General features: G+C 51.6%; 6 protein-coding genes across 6 annotated transcripts; 3 read left to right on the top strand and 3 right to left on the bottom strand.

Moving 5' to 3' along the window:
* Positions 1-93: 93 nt before the first annotated feature.
* On the top strand, positions 94-3,190 carry CKM354_001081400 (uncharacterized protein; the record flags this gene model as incomplete). Its single annotated transcript, XM_044806281.1, has 3 exons — positions 94-163; positions 212-266; positions 319-3,190. The coding sequence occupies 3 exons, from the start codon at positions 94-96 to the stop codon at positions 3,188-3,190; spliced, it is 2,997 nt and encodes a 998-aa protein (XP_044662216.1).
* Positions 3,191-5,667: 2,477 nt separating this feature from the next.
* Positions 5,668-6,529, top strand: CKM354_001081300 (uncharacterized protein; the record flags this gene model as incomplete). The annotated part of the gene is made up of 2 exons (XM_044806280.1): positions 5,668-6,339; positions 6,392-6,529. 2 exons carry the CDS (start codon positions 5,668-5,670, stop codon positions 6,527-6,529), a joined length of 810 nt encoding a protein of 269 aa, XP_044662215.1.
* Positions 6,530-7,439: 910 nt separating this feature from the next.
* Positions 7,440-8,630, bottom strand: CKM354_001081200 (uncharacterized protein; the record flags this gene model as incomplete). Its single annotated transcript, XM_044806279.1, has 2 exons — positions 7,440-7,776; positions 7,891-8,630. 2 exons carry the CDS (start codon positions 8,628-8,630, stop codon positions 7,440-7,442), a joined length of 1,077 nt encoding a protein of 358 aa, XP_044662214.1.
* Positions 8,631-8,984: 354 nt separating this feature from the next.
* On the top strand, positions 8,985-9,974 carry CKM354_001081100 (uncharacterized protein; the record flags this gene model as incomplete). The annotated part of the gene is made up of 1 exon (XM_044806278.1): positions 8,985-9,974. One exon carries the CDS (start codon positions 8,985-8,987, stop codon positions 9,972-9,974), a length of 990 nt encoding a protein of 329 aa, XP_044662213.1.
* A 1,238-nt stretch (positions 9,975-11,212) lies between these two features.
* CKM354_001081000 (uncharacterized protein) lies at positions 11,213-12,151 on the bottom strand (the record flags this gene model as incomplete). The annotated part of the gene is made up of 3 exons (XM_044806277.1): positions 11,213-11,591; positions 11,654-11,984; positions 12,049-12,151. 3 exons carry the CDS (start codon positions 12,149-12,151, stop codon positions 11,213-11,215), a joined length of 813 nt encoding a protein of 270 aa, XP_044662212.1.
* A 1,171-nt stretch (positions 12,152-13,322) lies between these two features.
* CKM354_001080900 (uncharacterized protein) lies at positions 13,323-14,211 on the bottom strand (the record flags this gene model as incomplete). Its single annotated transcript, XM_044806276.1, has 2 exons — positions 13,323-13,927; positions 14,028-14,211. 2 exons carry the CDS (start codon positions 14,209-14,211, stop codon positions 13,323-13,325), a joined length of 789 nt encoding a protein of 262 aa, XP_044662211.1.
* Positions 14,212-16,017: the final 1,806 nt, after the last annotated feature.

The following is a 16,017-nucleotide window of genomic DNA, read 5'->3' as shown; positions in this document are numbered from 1 at the left end:
TTGATCGCTCTTGCATCTGCCCGAACCTCTCTTTCTGCTCGTGGAGACGCACTTGATCGACAGCAGCGTTGGATCACATATCACGTCGGCACAATGGTGTTCTGTACATACTGCGGGCAGTCTTTCACAAGAGATGAGCATCTGGAACGCCATATTCTTACTCGTATGTAATGCGGCACGCTACTGAAGAAGTCCTACTGACAGTATCTAGACACCAACGTAAAGCCGTTCAAATGCTTTACATGTCACATGTCATTCGCCAGAAGGTCAGCCTGGTGCTCAATGCCTCTTCTCATGTCAACAACTGACCTTTACAAGGGATCTCCTACAACGACACTACACGGTACATGGGAAAGATCAGACTGGACAACATGAGATACCAGCTGCGAGTGGTATGATACCGAAGTCAGCAGGACGAACACCGATTGCCTGCAGCAATTGTGCAAAGACGAAGACCAAATGCGACAAGAAATTCCCATGCTCAAGATGTGCGGGCCGGAATCTAAGGTGTACACTACGACCGACGAGGCGGGTGTCAAAGAATGCTGCTCGTGCGAACATGCCGGCAGAAGGCGCTATAGTAGTGCCTCCCAATGCACAACAGGCGGGCTCTGAGAACAATACACAGCCATCTGAAGTGCAGCAGCAACCGAGCCCACCGGCAGCACCAGCAGATAGCCCGCAGCAGCCACTGCAAGCGCAACAAGCGGTCACGAAAGATACCAGCCCCAAGCCGACGATGGCATCGATTGCGGAAGATAAACAGCCTGCCAACAGTGGTGACACATCTGGGACACAGTATCCAGACCAACCCTCGAACAGGCCTACACCACCAAGTTCGTTCTCTCCCGAAGCGCATACAACTGGGTTTATGCAACAGATGCCATTGTCGGGATACACAGAGTTTGCGAATGCTATGAGCAAGGATAGCTCTGACGACGATTCTAGCCCCCGTTTCATGTTGGACTGGAGTCAAATGCAAATGCCGATCGGCTACGATGGATTGGTGCAACCGCACATGATCATGAATACGGAGATCGGGTTCGATGCGACAATGCTATCAAATCCTGATGCAATGTTGAGCATATTGCCGACTGTCGATGACCCGATGGCTTCGCTGGTAACACCTCTGGAGACACCAAAGATGGAACAAACTTTTGCCGACCTCGAGCTTTCAAGCTCTGCTGCAGCATATCAACAACAGCGACCATCGATGACATCCATGCAGACATCACGCTCGATACATTCACAAGCTTCCACGCCTCCTTCAGACGTCAACTCTGAGCTACCCGAGATAGTTCAGGCCCAAGATGCCTGGTCCGTGTTTCGTTGCACGCCGATCTTGCCGTCTTCGGCTTGTCCCAGGACGGCGAAGAGAAACCTTGAGCGATTAGAGGACACACTACGGAATCGTGAGGGCTGGGCGAGCTGGAGTCCTGCCTGGGATGACACCGACTTGGCTGGGGCTGATCAGCTGACAGTAATGCAGCTTCACGAAAGTACTCGCGACAAATTGTTAGCCATCACGCAAAGCTTCCTCCACAAGGCGCTCGAGATTCACCGGGAGGGCGGCAATCGTCAAAGTGTTGACTCGGGCTACCATACGCCGAACTCATACTACGGTTCCAATTTTGTATTGTTACCACCGGCGCGCGTCCTGGAGTACTTTCTTCGATCATACGCAAACAGCTTCGAGCGCTATTTTCCGCTGACGTCGAAGGGAATCTTGGATGCCAACGAATTATTGCATTGCTACAATGATCGTGCAGCAAGCCTACTAGTCTTGATGATGATTGCTCAAGGCGCAATGAGTATACAATCCACTGAAGCACGCCTATTGACAGGCGGGCTGACCGAAGCATGTCGGATATCACTCTTCGATCTCATAGAGCGAAACATCATCATGTCTGCTGACCCTGTCGTACTGCACTCTGCCCTGCTCTTCATCGTTCAGGCAGCCTGGAGTGGCGACAAGTGGCAGATGGATATCGCGATGGGCCAACGTGGGATGTATCTGGCCATGTTACGACACTCGGGAATGCTGGACAAGCCCACGACATCGCCCAACATCAACCAGCATTCAACACGAGACCAATTATGGCAAGAATGGATCTCGAACGAGTCGAAGAGTCGGCTGGTCTATTCTTGGATTATGGTTGATCAGGATCTGGCATTATTCCATGACACCGCTCCGCTCTTTGCTGTGTCCGAGTTTGCTGTACCCATGCCTGATGCTGACCGTCTTTGGCAAGCGAAGAGTGCGGCAGAGTGGTCGTCCATCTTCGAGCAAGTTCATGAATTTTCAGGAGGCTACTCTTCAGTGGGATCCGGTGCTAGGCCGCTGTCTTTACGCGATCTGTTTCGCCATTTCCTGGACGATGAGATGATCCCACTTGGCATCGAGATGACACCACTACAACTTCGGTTGTTACTGCATCCTCTTCAGGCACTGGCACATCAGTACAGTCAACTCCTCACTTGCTTCTCCGAACCGCGCTCCAGTCGGAACCAAAGCCAGCCTCGTGCAGTCAGTGCATCAACGACACGCAATCGCCTAGAAGAAGTCCAGTCCCTTCTGGGAAGATGGTTCGACTTAGCCGAACGATACCTTCGCGCAAACCCAATGTGCGCAGTGATGCAGACGAACCTCGTCGTCTTCCATCTTATCAGCCTCAATGCTGCCACCAATTTCCCAGAAATCGAACGACTAGCTCGTCGAGAGAATTTCGATGGCACTTATCAACAATTAGTCTGGACACACAAGCGATGTATCCATGATGTTGAGGAAGCCATTTATCATTGTGGCCAGATCCTGCGTATTGTTCGAAGCATGCCACGAAGCGTTCGCCCTCCTTGGTGGGCTGGTGCCATCTACCGCGCAGGCCTGGTACTCTGGACTGACAGTCTCACACACAAGGAACAGTCCTCGCCACGCAATAACGGCATGTTTCCATCAGTTCCTGGGCCTTCCTTCGCGATTGATGCCCTGCCGGCCGATCATCCTCTCATTATACGGTACCTGACCAAGCGGGAAGGCGTGCCATGCGTGACGAAACGTGATGGCTCTCAGATGAGTTTGGATCGTGCATATCCTGTCCTGCAGCACTGTATCGAAGTCATCGACGAAGGGGCTTCCAATCGATTCTCGGATGGGATCCGATCAAAGATCGACAAGCTGGCTCGAGGTTAAGCGACAGATCTCATCGCCACTGGACATCATCACTCCTTTCGGAACATAGCAACTTTTTCTTTTCCTGCATCCTCTGTCCTTTTTGTGTTGTTCATTGCGCTATGGGTGGCGAAACCTTTCTTCTTGCAATCATGGTGCGACAGCGTGAGAGTTCTTCTTGTTTGGGCGGGCATGTGCATAGGGTGGGAACAAACGATGTCATGTCATTTGGAGAGAGCCCAAGGCTTCTCTTCGATAATGTTTGGAATGAAGGGACATTAAGGATTAGGAACATGAACAAAAGCGATGGGCGCAGAGGAACTGCTGTTCGCAGCGGACATCGCTCCTATATACAACGAATGCTCAAGGGAAGTTCCGCGGACCACGAGAGAGCTAGCTATTATTTGTGTTGCTTTCTATGCAATCTGCGCTTCCTTCGGGATTTCCTATGCGACCGTTATTGATGCACCGAAGATGGCCAGGGACCACGGTTCTCCGCACTGCTCCATTGGCAAAGCAAGGTGTGTTGCTACCATGTCCACATGTTGGGTATGCCCGTGCTATTTCGCTCCTGCAGACAGCGGTCGCGTCCGTCGGACAAGTTCCCTGCGGTGATCACAACAAAGATCACTCCAAGCAAAAAGATCCGGACTCTTCAGCACTTACTTACTGCGTTGGCATGACGAGTTGCGAGGCTGTGCACTGACAATGACGACCTGAGCAGGCAAGCCACTGTCCTTCCGCATCTGAACTTGCAGCAATCACTAATACTGACGCGCAATACCGCCTTCGTCGATTCTGAAACATCAACGGCTCTCCAAATGTTCGTTCTTGGCTTCGTGTTTTTTCAGGAGAACTTTGTCCGCAGCCGCGTGAAGAAGTCCGACAAGACGCAGTGTAGATCTTCAAATTTCAAGAACAAGGCCTCTCGTGCCCACGGCAAGCTTTTGAATCGTCGGAGAATGGTTTTTGTCCCTGGTGTGCCTGCAGGAGACAGCTGTGGTTGCAGGACTGAATGCTGTTGACAGACAATTGTCTCCGGCTGCATTGCATTGCGCAGTGGTTCCGTCAGTGCTCATTGGCAGCCATCTATGCCCGGCGATGAACTTGAAACAGGTACTGCGGAAAAATATGCACTGAATTCCGGGGCTGTATTCGAGGACGATGAGTGCCCGAGCAATGCTGCAGCTCATCAGCATTGTTTGTTGCTGCTTGGCCCACGAAAAAAGACGTTGGTTTCCATCGGAAACCATCGAACAACCATATTGTCGTTCATAACGGCCCAACGCAGGGAACAATTTGATTCAAGCACTTGTTGCACAAATCACGTTGATTGTAACTCTGATTGATGGAGGGTCAACTGTAACTGTAAAACTTCACACCGCAACACGAGTCGGTACCGACGTCACCGCCTGAAGTCAGTACCACCTGGTTGTTCAGATAGACTTCACAAGGTTCAAGGCTGCTTTTGACGGCATCCCACCCAGAAATGCTTGGTTTGACCGCTCAGCTTCCTAGACTAGAAAAATGTCAATCGAGCAATTTTCCTACAGACATCAAGTTTGCCTTTGAAATGCGAAACAGAAGGTTTTACCATCGTGTGTGATGGAGATGCCTCCAACGCTGATGAGGTATTTACAGCAACACGAATACCACATCGCCGAAAGAGAACACGAATGTTCGTCGCAAAGTCCGACCTGGCACCCCACACAAATGTCCGGAGCGGAGAGGGCGTTCCGGCTTGCGTAATCCTCTGCAGCTTTCCCCGTTTCGTGTCTTATTCGCTGGCAGGATGCTTCGCGAGAAAGCGGTTCCTGCAGGGAAGCTGTTGAGTCCGCGAAAAGTCAAAATAGAAACATAAATGACTAGGATCTTGTTCCTTTGCAACATCCGCTCTGCCACCAAGAGCTCGCGCTCTCGGCCTTCGACAGTGACGCCGAAGGAACATTTTTGTCGTTTCAACGGGCGGTGATTCTTGCTGAGCGGTAGCGTGCGCTTTGCAAAGATCGGAGCCGAGAGGGGTAAGCAAATCGTTTCTCCGCGACTTGTCCTTCGTTGGCCTGGCATTCGCTTTTGGCAACGGTATTCGATGATACGTAGCGGTCTGTGGCACTTCGCGCTTTCGCTCTCTCGCTCATAGCAACGCAGTGCGAAGATGGAGAAAGCCGATAATCTCTTGCGTACAGTGCGTCGCTCAAGCAACTTTTGCTCGGCAGACGATACCGAATTCCGTCGATTCGTTGTTGCAAGGTTGGTCGTCCAGGTACACACAGCAAAGCGTGAATAGTAACCAGGCCTTTCTTTCTGAGTTTTGTCCGAAACATATATATGTTTCCAGGCCCATCGTTTTCCCTCAGAAGATGTCAACTACTCCTACATCATCATCACAAACTCCCAACACCAAGAACAATCGCCTTTCACTCGATCCTCTAGGCGCTATATCGAAGTCGAACGCACTCTCCAATCATTACCTATCTCTGTTAGCCAACCCAAGCAAGATGTCTTCAGCTTTCCCATGGGGCATTGAGACCTCCCGTCTTGACGGCAAGGTCGCTCTCGTCACAGGATCTGGCCGTGGTATCGGAGCTGCCATTGCACAAGAGCTCGCTCGCCGAGGAGCGAAAGTTGTTGTGAACTACGCCAACTCGTCCGACGCTGCCGACAAGGTCGTTGATGCCATCAAGGAGCACGGTGGAGATGCCATTGCCCTCCAAGCAGATGTTGGCGATGTTTCACAGACCATCAAGCTTATGGACCAAGCCGTCGAGCACTTTGGACAACTCGACATCGTCTGCTCAAACTCTGGTGTTGTATCATTCGGACACTTGAAGGATGTCACAGAAGAGGAGTATGACCGCGTGATGAGGATCAACACTCGTGGACAATTCTTTGTTGCAAGAGAAGCATACAAGCACCTGTCTGTGGGTGGCAGAATTATCATGATGGGTTCCATCACTGGTCAGGCAAAGGGCGTGCCAAAGCACGCAGTATACTCCGGATCCAAGGGTGCGATCGAGACATTTGTGCGATGCATGGCTATCGACTGCGGTGACAAGAAGATCACTGTGAACTGTGTAGCGCCTGGTGGTATCAAGACCGACATGTACCACGCCGTGTGCAGAGAATACATCCCAGATGGAGAGAAGCTGAGCGATGACGAGGTTGATGAGGTGAGTTCCGATCAAGATCCTGTTCTTGAACTTGTGCTAACAGTCCTCGCAGTACGCAAAGACATGGTCCCCAATGGCTCGCGTTGGACAGCCAGTTGACATTGCCCGTGTTGTTGGCTTCTTGGCCTCTCAAGACGGCGAGTGGGTCAACGGCAAGGTCATTGGCATTGACGGTGCCGCTTGCATGTAAAGTCCTCAATGGAATCTTTGCCCGACTTTTAGCGTATGCATGGATCCGGTTTGATTCGGCTTGTGCGCGAGGTAGATATCCAGGTAGCGAATTCAAACGATGCTCATGTCAACCGGACTTTGTGTGCCGCAATGCACTCAATAATGGAGAACTGTCGTCGGAGAGTACACCGTGACCCCTCCTGCCCACCTTCACAAGTGTGGCAGCCAAGGACAGCACTTGCAAGCGAACCGTGGTATGCCGTTTAGTAGTTAGTGAGTTTCTGCTGGGAAGTCATGATGATCATACTGCATTCTGACAATACATAATGGAGTTGTCATATGAAGTGCCACACGGGCGTGGCGAATGCCGGATCGTGAGATGCTAGTCGACAATCAATCGCTGGACCTGTCTCCGAACGAACACTCCTCGCGCGCTTATGATTGTGCCAGGGATGTTTTAGTGTCCAAGCCGTCGTCACACCAAGATCGGAGCCATCGTGGAACCAAGATCTCCCTTGCGAAAGAACCACGCTATACTCCGTAGCGTATCCGCGTATGCGGTAGTCGTGTGGCTTCTCCGTTGGCCAAGTCAATGTTGCACAACATGATACCGTGATAGTACATGTGAATATTCCGATAGTCTCACGTTGAGTCCAGTAGCGGCGTGCAATGCAGCAACATGGGAGATTGAACCAAGTGTCGTCATGCGGACGTTTACATCTGGTACACGAAGAACGCAGCCGAGCATGGTGTCGGAAATGCAGCGGCAGCTTTGCAAGCCACAACATGCGCTGGCAAGAGCAGTTAGTCCAATGTCTAGCGCTCGTTGGATCTTGCCGCGCATACATACCGCCACCACGAATGCCGTTGTATGTGAGATGCCCGAATGCTCGAATGATGAGTCTTCTCAGTGTCGGTTTATGCAGTCGTCAAACATTGCCAGTCATCAGCTGATAGTTCGCGGCTCCAAGGTCGTTCTTGAGCTTCCGCCGCTTCGCCACAGGCTGTGCAGTCGCGTCAGGTGCCACAGCTTGAGAGTTTGCGTCCCGCTGAAACGAGAAGATCGTGTGGTTGAAGTCTGTGGTGCGGGCTTTTCTACCCCCATCGCGAGCTTGATCCAACCCGACCAATTGCAGCACCGGCTTGTTGCTCGAAGCGACCCCTTTGGCATTGGCTATGAAATTCTCGACGAAGTCTGGCCATACAACCCCGGAGTCGAACTCAGCACGAGTTGTTTTGCTTCTAATCAGCTGCTGTACAGGATTTCTATGACTGATTAGCTCAGATTGACACCAGCGTCTTCGCGAGGAAGCTTTGTTGGATCAATTCGACCAAACGCATTTTGCGTAGGGCTGAAAGCAGAGCCGAACTGATACTCACGGAATACAGAGACTCCAGCCTGCTAAACTTTGCGCTCTGCCAAAAGCTTTGATCCAGTCTTGCCCACACTTGAATGCAGTGAACAGTTTTAGAGCAGGGAATTGACTGAGGTATTGCAGACAGTGCGGGGTGATTTCTCGCTGTCCATCAATGAACATCAGCTCAAGCTTGGACATCGCTGCTGAATCTGTCGCTGCTGACGCCCACGCCCGCAAAATTCTGTCAGAGACGAGTTCCTGTTTGGTGCCTGACCCTTGAATGTAGATTGCTTGCAGGTTCGGTATTTGCCATATCGAAATGGCGTCGTCGGTGTCCATGGCTACATCCCGAATGGTAAGATGAACGAGCCAAGCCATGTTGGCATCGTTCGCAACTGGTGCAAGACATGCTGGCCTCATACACGTGATGCGGCGTCCTTTGATATCGTGCACCTTCACATGATTGGTACGTGCGAAAACTTGCCAGACGTGAAGGGATACTGCCTTGCAATCGTTCGCCCATTCCCATAGTTGTTCGATTACTGCTTGTGGCAGACTTTGCAAAGAGCTAGCGTCGAGCAGGTCCGTGTTTCCGAAGAGCGTTATTATCGCCGTGTCGACCAGGGACCTGGTACCACGCTGTGAATGCGGGGGTGCTTTGACGAAAGGCACAAAGCGCTTACTCTGAAAGCAGCTTGTATGGTCGTTCGCCTTCATGATTCTCTCGGTGTACACCAGTCCGTTCTCCTGGTCGAAGGGCATCTTTGTCATACGTCTGTGATCACTTCGTTAGCTTCGTATCAGCAAGCATCACTGAGAAGACCTGATGCTTCAATGATAGTCTAAATAGAGGCGCATTGGCGATGCGTCTTTGTGGACTTCAACTCGTGTTGTAGTTGTCCATGTCGACTTCAGTCGCGTCGCATCGCGTCGCGGAAATACACATCGCCAAGAGATCGCGCACGCCTCGGACCGCCCGCCCGAGATAAGTGATATCGCATCTCGAACCATCTCAAACGTGCGCATTGCCCATGACTTACATCCACCCTTCCATACTGTATTTTTACTCTTTTCGCACGGCTCATGCTCCTACCATGAGCTGCTGTACATATCTCAATGGTCTTGACAACCCGTAGCTGTAGTGCTCTCTTCGCGACCGCCCATAGCCTTCCGTCCATCTCAATATCGTCGACGTCATCGTCTCGAGGCCAACGACCAAGCACACGACCAGCAACATGTCGCGTGGGCGGATATGGCACGCTTGCCAGTGATGCAAGAGATATCGGGGAGCAGCCAGAAGGCCGACAATGGGAACACAAATGGCCGGACGCGCCGAAAGGACAGAAACACCCCACGCCATACCAGATCTTCGACATGAAGCATGATGCGAAGTACTCCAAAGCAGGATATTACAAACTCGTGAAGCTGTATCACCCCGATCTACAAGTTCACAGCGTGGGCAGCACAAGGGGCAGCAATGAAGTCTCGAATGCTGCAAAAATGGAACGATACCGGTTGATCGTAGCTGCACATACGATTCTTTCAGATCCTGTCAAACGCAGTGCATACGACCGTTTTGGAGCTGGCTGGAACGGGAAAGCAGAAGTTGGCAACCGCGATACCTGGGCACAACCTTCGCCTTTCCACCCGGCAGGACCTTTCAGCCAAAGCTGGCATGACCCGTCAGATCCTGTGTGGCAAAATGCTACATGGGAAGACTGGGAGAGGTATCACGATAATAAAGCGAATCCAACGAAGAAGGCTCCTGTGTACATGAAGAATTCCTACTTCTTGGCTGTGGTGATTGCATTGGCGATCATGGGCAGCAGCTTAAATGTGCAGAGAGCACAAGAAAATGGGAATTACATTGTGGAGTCTCGAGATCTGGTGCACGATCGAGCGTCGAAGAATTTGCGGCAAGTGAGGAAAGAGGTGAAGGGTTTGTCGAACAGGCAAGACCGAATTGATTTCTTCATGCGGCAGCGGGAGGCCGCAATGGGTGGAACCGTCAGTGAACATCAAGCACTGAGAGACGAGAGGGCTAGCCGGCTACTGAAAGATCAAGAAGTCTGCTCCAGCGAGGAGGTCAGAGAACGAGGCACGTGAAATACTCGGGAACGGTCTAGTGATTCCTCATGTTACGCCACTGCGAAGACCTTAGCCGGGTCAGCAACACTTGCGTGACATGCACAACAGCGACGACTCGCCCAGAAGTCTCTGCCTCAATCATGGCCGCGTTTCGACGGGACTACAACTTGCACATCTCCAGGTGACTTCGCTTGCCATGGACGAAATCACCGATCTGATTCCTCTACAAGAGTGGGAGCAAACACGGACCACAGCGGCGTCGCAGTCGTGACATACTCATCGCCACTTTCTTCTCCAGGGTTTTTGCTTCAGCCCAGCGACCGCCCAGCGACCAACAATGCGCACGTTGTCGTTGCAGGTCGACAAAGGGTCTCTGCTTCGACCTACACTGTCTCACGGTCTCGTGGCACTGTCCAAATAGCACGCCATCTCCATGCAAGGACCATTTGAAGAGGTTCTACGATTCATCAACTCTGTACGAAGAAGCAAGTGGAAGGAACGAATACAAAGTCTCTGCTAAGTATGTGCACGTCAGAAGCACAACTATGCAGGGAGGAAATGCAATACATGTGGGTGGGGTTTCCGACAAAAACCTTGACTGCAACAACAGGACAGCAGAGAGGCAAAAACTGAAGACGACGCATATAAGAGCCAATCGAGACAACATTGAACATTGAAACTACGACGCGATGCATTGCAACTTTTTCATTTTTCATCATCGTCGTTGCATACATTCTATCCCCAGTCTCCTTTCCTCCATCCCCAGAACTGCCTCTCTTCTCTTCCAAATCGTTTATTTACAGAAGTCCTCTGTTTGCTTCCAGCTCGCTGTCGTGCAGACGAAACAAGCTAGTGAAGCCTTTGAATTTCCTTTACTCTTTCCATGATCGAAGTCTCATAACCAAAAACGCCCCATCCATTGATGACCAGTCTTTCCTTTGTCGATCATCAAAAATGCCGCTGGTGTTCAAACAGCAGAAAAAGCAAAAACGCGAACAAATGCAGTCTTCTCAAGCTCGTTGGCGGAAGGAGTGTCCTCTTGGAGAACACGCCATCTGCCCATCGAGAGAAAGTCCCGTCTTGTACAAGAAGTTGTCTGTCGAGGTTCGTCGAGAACGGCGTCTCCGAATTCGAGCTCACGGTCGAGCTGTCCCTTCGACCTCAATAAGACATCCATTCTCTCCTCATTATCATCCTCATTCTCTCATCTTTCATTTCATACTCATTTCCATACCCATCCTTTCTTCTTTTCATCATCACTCATCCGTCAACTTATCCAACAGATGAATACTCAAAATCATAACGAGCAGTCCAATCGTCACAATGATAAGTAACGCAAATCCAAACCAACCCAAAACCATCGCACTCGTCCCCACACCACTTCTCACTGATCCATTTCCGAAATCTTGTGCGACTTGTGCTGCTGCGACAGAGGCCGTATGTTGCCATAGAACGCTGACGAGCACGAAAATGGAAGCGATGAAGATGAGGGCGAGGGCGACTTGGGAGACGGGTCGGGAGGGGAAGGGTTTGATGTCGATGTCGGAGCCTGTGCGAGCGTCGTGCTCTTCGTGCCAGCCGGGGAAGGTGGCGAGGAGGAGGAAGGTGATGAAGGCGAGGACGATGGCGATGATGCTGGGAGGTTTGTTAGTAAGACTTCGAACTTTTGGTTGTTCCGAGTCCAGGGATTTACTCACAGTAAGTATGGAAACACCACGCTATTCTTGAACGTATTCGCGACCCAGATCAAATTCAACGGATCTTGATCGATGGAGACTTGCTCGGCGAGAAGGGTTGCATTGTTCGAGCACAGGTAGCTGTCGCCTGAGTCTTGGTTGACGCAAATTCCAAAGTATCCCACTCTTACTTCTAGTCCTGCATCGCCGACCAGATTCGCAATGGCGTTTGTCACGGCGGGGTTGACTTGCGTGGGATCGTATGTCGGCGTGTAAGATTCGTAGTAGAATGTGATGAGGAAGATGCTGGGGATTGCGGGCGATGATGATGAACAGCCTGCGAGGAGAAGTGCTATCATGTCACGTCAGTATTCTTGTTGCGTTCATTCGGAATGTGCTTGGTTGCGACCACTCACATAGTAACACAATAGCGATTGCGATCAATATCATCAAGACATGATGGTATCCCAGGAACGGTATCAGCCGCTGGATGCCGACAGCGAATCGTACGTTCGCCATGGCGTCGGTAGAGACGGTCTACCAGCTGTCTGGGTGTGGTCTTTGTTCGATGAGCTCCAGCGGCCCAGAGGCCGTGGAGTTGGGAAGGTGTGGAATGCAACCGCCGAACGAGTGCTTTGCGGCAGTGGTTAAGATGTCGGTGGTATGCGGGTGTGTCGAGAGCGAGTGTAGGGTTTGTCGGTATGTCCAAATGTCTCGGACAAGGTGGGAAGGCGCGAGGTGGTGGAGGAGGTAGTGGTGGTAATAGTTCGGGATGTGGTATGCGCTTGGGCGATGGTCAACTTGTGCGCGAGCAACAATGGCTTTGTCTGGGAGATGTGGAATGGAGAAGAGTAAGCTTAGCTGCAGCAGTGCTGAATTCCCTCTGCGAGTCCCCCTTCGTGCTGTCTCGACTGTCCCCTGCGGCGCAAAGTGGTGCTGCAGCGAAATCATCGAGGTTGGACGTGGCTGGAGGCGCCCCAGCCTCCGCTGTTTACTCTCGCATGGGTCAACGGGGCAACGCGCCGACGTCATGCGGCTCTGCGAACGCCGCGTCCCGCCGCGCATCCAGGCACGGCAACCTTGATTGCCCGCGCCGTTTCACCATCTCGACGCGGTCACGAATATGCGCTGGCTGTCGTTCGCACAGCAACACGATATCGTACGTGTCGGGCTGCGATTCTTGTACGGCCGACAGACATCGTCGCATGGATCTCACGTCGCCTGCAACTTAGCATGCGGTGCTTGTAATACTGTTCATTGTAGGCCTCAATTCTCTATTACTGGTTTGCTGGCGAGCAAACGTTCGTACGTGAACCATCTTCGAATCTTCGTTACAACGTGCGTGGCTTGTCGATCCTCTGTGCCAGCGCGCGCCATCCTTCTGACGCCTTTCTTCCGCCCTTCTTTTTGTGCTTCACCACCACCACGCCTGCATTACGGTCAAATAGTTGCCGGGGCTGGCATGCTATTATCGAGTCGACCCCTTCTTGTAAATTATGTCTCCGTCGCTAGCAGACCTCCAGAGTCGTCAGAGACGCTCGCATCCATGCTGTCCATATGTGTAGCGGCCAGCCCGATTGTGCGTGGACCCGTGGCTCGTAGGGTGGGCGGTCATCAGCTGAACATCTCTGCCCTCTCGTACCAGTATTATACCGTCTTGTGCAGCAACAACGTTCATTACACACCTCCTCTACGGTCCTAACCTCTGCGTACTCCCCACCGGCCCTCCATTACTCCCCGCCGTACTCGGCAAAACGCCATACCTCCCATACGTCTTCTGATCCACACTCACATAATGCGGCAACCTTCCCAACAAATTCAACTTGCCCTCCACCCATCTCAAAATCATATCAGGCGGTGCCAAAAACCGTATCCATCCCAACCCCCATAGATACCCTACCGCCGCGCCACATAGATGTCCCAGTAGACTTGTCCCCGGCACCAAGAACCATACTAGCAGTAACGCGAAAAGTGGTGTTACCCAGGTCGGGATTCCGAAACCTGAAATGACGAATTCGGGGTTGGATTTGTAGAGTTTTATTGATTCGTTGGCGAGGAGGAGGAAGACCCAGATGGATGATCCGACAATTCCCGTGTTGAGGTTGAAGATGAAGCGTTCGAGGAAGGTGTAGATGAGTCCGGGGATTAGGCCGAAGGGTCCGGTGAAGAGGATGAAGGTTGTGATGGTGCCGTGCTCGGCTTCGAAACGTTCGAGGAGCGGGAGTAGCGTAATGAGGTTCAGGAGGAGATGGAAGAATGATTTGTGGATGAGAGGGAAGGTATTCAGGCGGTATACTGTTTGTAGAGAAAGAGGGTATATGGTCAGCAACGCATTGAAGAATGGTCGTGTGAGGAGAAGTGGTAGAAGGGCAGTTTCTGGGTGGAGGTGTCTTACATGACTTGATGTTGATCTCCTTCGGTATCAGAGCTCCCCAAAAGTCCAAAGCGCCTTGCATGCGCAGGTGTACAAGGTAGAATATTATGATGATCAGCAAGAAGCCTCTCGTCGCCAAAGGCATTCGCAAGAAGAAAGATCGTATTCGGCGCGCATCGGGAAGGTATTGTGAATAGGTCGCCATGCAGTTCTTTTTTCGCGAGGCAGGGCCTCTCTCCAATCTCCAATTGTTATGTGGAAGATGCTGTTGTCGCCGTGTGTTGCGACTGATTTATCTAAGAGTGCGCGGTGGAGGAGGAATAATGTACGACATCATGCGAGCAGTTTCTCCCGCGGTGCGGATGCTGGCGCGAAAGCACGCGAGGAGCTGCTTCCTTGTTCCGAGGCCGACGACACCGGGCGATCTTGTGAAGACGCCTCCGTTCTCCGCTCCCCTCTTACACCTCACCTTTCGATGGCTACCCTTTCAAGGCTCTGCATTTGTCTCGATGCCTGTAACAGCTGTACTGCCAACAGCATCGCATCGAAACGCACAGGTAGCGCTCGCGAAGTACAGAATTCAGCTGCATTGACGTGCCAAAGCAGTCGGCATGAATGCTTCTATACTGCTAGACTGTATGCTTTTGAACAGTCGCTGTGTCTAATGGCATTGGTTATCTGAGCATGACCCTTCTCGCTGTAAGGCGGCTTGGCCATCTAGTTGCCTACAGAAGCAGTCAATGCGGCACATTCGTCCTGCTCTGCCCATCGAAATGCACAAGTCGCAACTGAATTACTAGAAGCAACAGAAACGCTGTTTGCACGCAGACTTGCAACCTGCAAGTATCTAATTGATTCAGAGATACTGGTAAAAAGTCTTCCTGATTACTATGAAGTGGAACAGAACAAGACTAGATTTTCGATAGTCAAGATTGCTTGTAAGGCATCTCCATGCTATCTGCTTACCCAACAAACGCAAGAGCTTACAAATGTCGGTACACTGCGGCAATCTGCCTCTCGCACCGAGGGGTATTGCAGTCTCCAGCGACAACGCTCGAGGCTGTATGCTCTAGCCTTAGCTTCTCTGTCGCCATGCCACCCTCTGATAGTGCCCCATGGCTTGGTTGCCTCCCTCACTCACAATGCGCTTTGCGCTTCCAATCGTCCTGACCTGACAGCTCATGGCTCAATTGACAGCTGCTCGGTCCAAGCAGATGGAATCAGAAGAACGCTGTACTGCCAGTCGTGGTAGTGCCTGTTGCGTTCTACCAGGCTGACCCAGTCCCGGCCCCGAACAGTGTTGCACTAACTATTGCCAGCTCGGAGTTGCCGACCCATGCATAGATGACGAAAACCTTAGTTGTGTATAAACCTGCAACCTGTAGGTTTTCAGCGAACTTATGGATCTTGGCTGATGATTGCAACACCGTAGGCGTGAGACGAACTGAGGGCTATTCCTTCTGGACACAATGCTTCTGAGACAGCTACAGTCCGCCCACGTCCGTCACGCATGAGAAGGCGAAATGCTCTTTGTTGGATTTTCCTTGAGCTAACATCGTCTTTGACACATTCCCACCTCAACTCATCCAACCTTCCTCCGGTCGCCAATCGCATTTCCTGGGGAGGTCTCGATCTTGGGCACTCCTGCTACCCACCATGCGCCTTCCAAATTCAATGGCTATCACCCGTTGGCTCATGGCCACGTCAAGCATTGCATATCCCAACATCGGAAAAAGCAAATCGCTGTGACGGTCGTGATAGTCTGTACTGCCTTCGACTTGGCAACGACCTCTGCGGGCAGACTTGTTGTACTGGCAATGTAATAGCTCCCCAGGCCCAGGATGCGACGATGGGCTTAGTATTACTCGTGTGTAGATCTGTAATATTGGTAAGTCTGATGGAGTCATGGGCCCCTGTCACATATTCAATGCCAGCTAGCAGAATTAGGTATCGCATCAGGCTGACATGGAGAGGTTGGAGCGTTCGATGCGTGGATTGAAGGCCATGTGGT

Source organism: Cercospora kikuchii (genome assembly GCF_019650295.1).
Source record: "Cercospora kikuchii DNA, contig_00007, whole genome shotgun sequence".
NCBI classification, from domain to species: domain Eukaryota; kingdom Fungi; phylum Ascomycota; class Dothideomycetes; order Mycosphaerellales; family Mycosphaerellaceae; genus Cercospora; species Cercospora kikuchii.
Note: the sequence above shows the minus strand (reverse complement) of the source record. Positions and strands in the feature narration are given on the sequence as shown.